The following is a 2,467-nucleotide window of genomic DNA, read 5'->3' as shown; positions in this document are numbered from 1 at the left end:
AAATCAGACATTCAGGCCAAATGATCTATGTCAGTGTTTATGCTTCACACAAAGCTCCTCCCATTCTCTTTCACCCAATCCTATCAACATGACTTTCTGTGGATTCCTCTCTTATGAACTTATCTTGCTTCCCTGGGAATGCACCAAAAAACCTTTGCAGCAAATCTGTTTGCTAAATGTAATTCAGTTCAGTTTCCATTCTGCTTTACCAATAAGCCATGAAACTCTCAACTGTGGGATTGTTAATTAAGTGCCTTGGGATAGTTTAACGTGCAAAAACACATGCAAGCTTCTTTTGAAGAATTGGAATTTCTCAAACTTCAATTTTATTCATGATGACACTTCAATAAGTTGTGTACCATAAAAATTTTGATTAGATTGATATAAATTATTTCAATATTTAAACCTCTGCCAAAAAATATTGGTTGAATGCAAACTGACAATCAGCTACAGAATGGGATGTGGGCAAATTCACTTCGCTTCCCCTTTAATTCAGAGTTGCAAATGCATTTTGTTTCAATCTCACCTCTACTATCTCCAAGAAGGTACATCGCATTTGAGGAGTCTTAAAATATTGAAGCGATTTTTGTTTTGATTCACATGCAACCTTGCAACAAAGCATTCACTTGTTACAACATTTTAACTCATTGTTTGTCGGTTTAAATATACCTTCACCACATTTTGTAACGTCTAAAATTTCAAGGCAAGTCAATCTTCCCAAAATTTCTCACGGGTTACAGTTGTAACAGAGGGTTGTGTGCCCCTCACTGCTTACAGAGTGACTGGATGACTTCTTTCACTGTGATACGAAATTGCTTGCTCACAAAGCAGTACAGAAAAAAGTTGACTGCCGTGCTCATCAATGCCAACATGTTGGCCAAATCAAGCATCAGATGAACCTTCCAGTTCTTGTTGACAGATGCAACGTACAGATGGTAAATAATAACAATGGTCCGAGGTGCCCATAGGATGACAAAGACGGTGGTAACTGCCAGGAGAATGGCTGTGGTTTTACCTGAACGACTTGTCAATGCTTTCTTCTTTTTCAGTTTGTAGATGATCAATGAGTTTACAATCAAAAATACCGTGCATGGAATAAAGTATATAATGAAACAATGCATCCATATTAGTACTTGATCGAGAATAGTGGGTGGGTTACTCACTCGCCAAAGATCAGACCACCAGTAAAATGGGACACCTGTGATTAAAGAAATGACAAAGACAGTCGCTATTATTTTATGGGTGCGTTCAGGGTATGACACCATGCGATATTTCAGTGGGTGGCACAGAGCAAAATAACGGTCAATTGTCATTGGCACAGTAATCCAGATGGAGGCATGGTTGGCGGCAAACTCCAGGATGCTGACAGTATGCACCATTGTAGCAGGGATCTTACGGTGAAGAATGGCTGTCTCCAATATGAAGCCGACAAATATGATGAAAAACTGAGTGAGGATATCTGAAGCTGAGAGGGCCAAGAGGTAGCAATACGAGGATTTCTGTGTCTTGATGGCTAGTCGTGAGAGGACAATTACATTCAGGATGTTTACTGAAAGCAAAAAGAGCATGTTAGCGAATGATTCTGCATTTTGTGTAATAGGGCAGATGACACAATTGGTATATAATGTGTTGGCATTATATCATCTTAGAATAAAGGGTCATGGGTTATCACCCAGTATACTCCAGGCATTACTGAACTGCAAGGGCAACAGTGTCTTGCTAAAGATTTCATATAAGGAACTTCATACCTCAATATTGCCACTTATTCAGTTCTATCCAACTCTAATTACACCTTTACTGACAGCAAACTGGTCTCAATACCAAGCAATTGCTGTTCTCATTTGAAATTTATGTGCAGGCCTTTATGCTTTCATCCTTTGCAGAATGTGCTTTCCAACCTCACCACTTCTAATGTACGTTTTTCTTCTCTTGCAGTCACTTTTTGCCCATTCTAATGTTCATCTTCCATAATTTACAACCCACACCAATATCATCCAAGTCATCTATTACATCTGCTGTGCTGAGGTGTGCAATCAATTCAGTCTGTGACTGTCACTAGGCATCTGATAAATGTCTCCACTGTGGAAGTGCTCCTGCAGCCCATTAACAATGCCTGGCTGAAGATTAATTCTACTCCTCTAAGCAGAGCTGCTTGAGTGAGTTACTAGCTTCAGAATAATTACCTTACAGTTAATGTCTTGGTGTTACAGCTTTAAACACAAGACTTTTCGTGATTGTAAAACAAATCCAAAGTAGCTGTTGGAAGAAAGGCAGTGACTTTATCCTATTCAAAATGCAACTTGTTTCTTCGATAAGTTACGATGCACATCTATTCTGTGAATCTCAATTGGCAAAATATTTTCTGCTATTAACTGGAAATATATAACAGTATTTATTTCACACAAGAAAATAAGAGTGCACTCAGTAAAAAAAAACATTTTATTCCATTAGAGATAGTAGGAACTGC

General features: G+C 38.5%; 1 protein-coding gene across 1 annotated transcript in view; it reads right to left on the bottom strand.

Annotated features, from left to right (window-relative positions):
* Positions 1-764: 764 nt before the first annotated feature.
* gpr142 (G protein-coupled receptor 142) overlaps positions 765-2,467 on the bottom strand; it is a 12,540-nt gene continuing 10,837 nt past the window's right edge. Inside the window, exon 2 of the mRNA XM_020512197.2 lies at positions 765-1,549. Within this exon, the coding sequence (XP_020367786.2) occupies positions 765-1,549 (785 nt within the window). The remainder of the gene's footprint in view (positions 1,550-2,467) is intronic.

The sequence above is a fragment of the Rhincodon typus genome, chromosome 23 (genome assembly GCF_021869965.1).
Source record: "Rhincodon typus isolate 14 chromosome 23, sRhiTyp1.1, whole genome shotgun sequence".
NCBI classification, from domain to species: domain Eukaryota; kingdom Metazoa; phylum Chordata; class Chondrichthyes; order Orectolobiformes; family Rhincodontidae; genus Rhincodon; species Rhincodon typus.
Note: the sequence above shows the minus strand (reverse complement) of the source record. Positions and strands in the feature narration are given on the sequence as shown.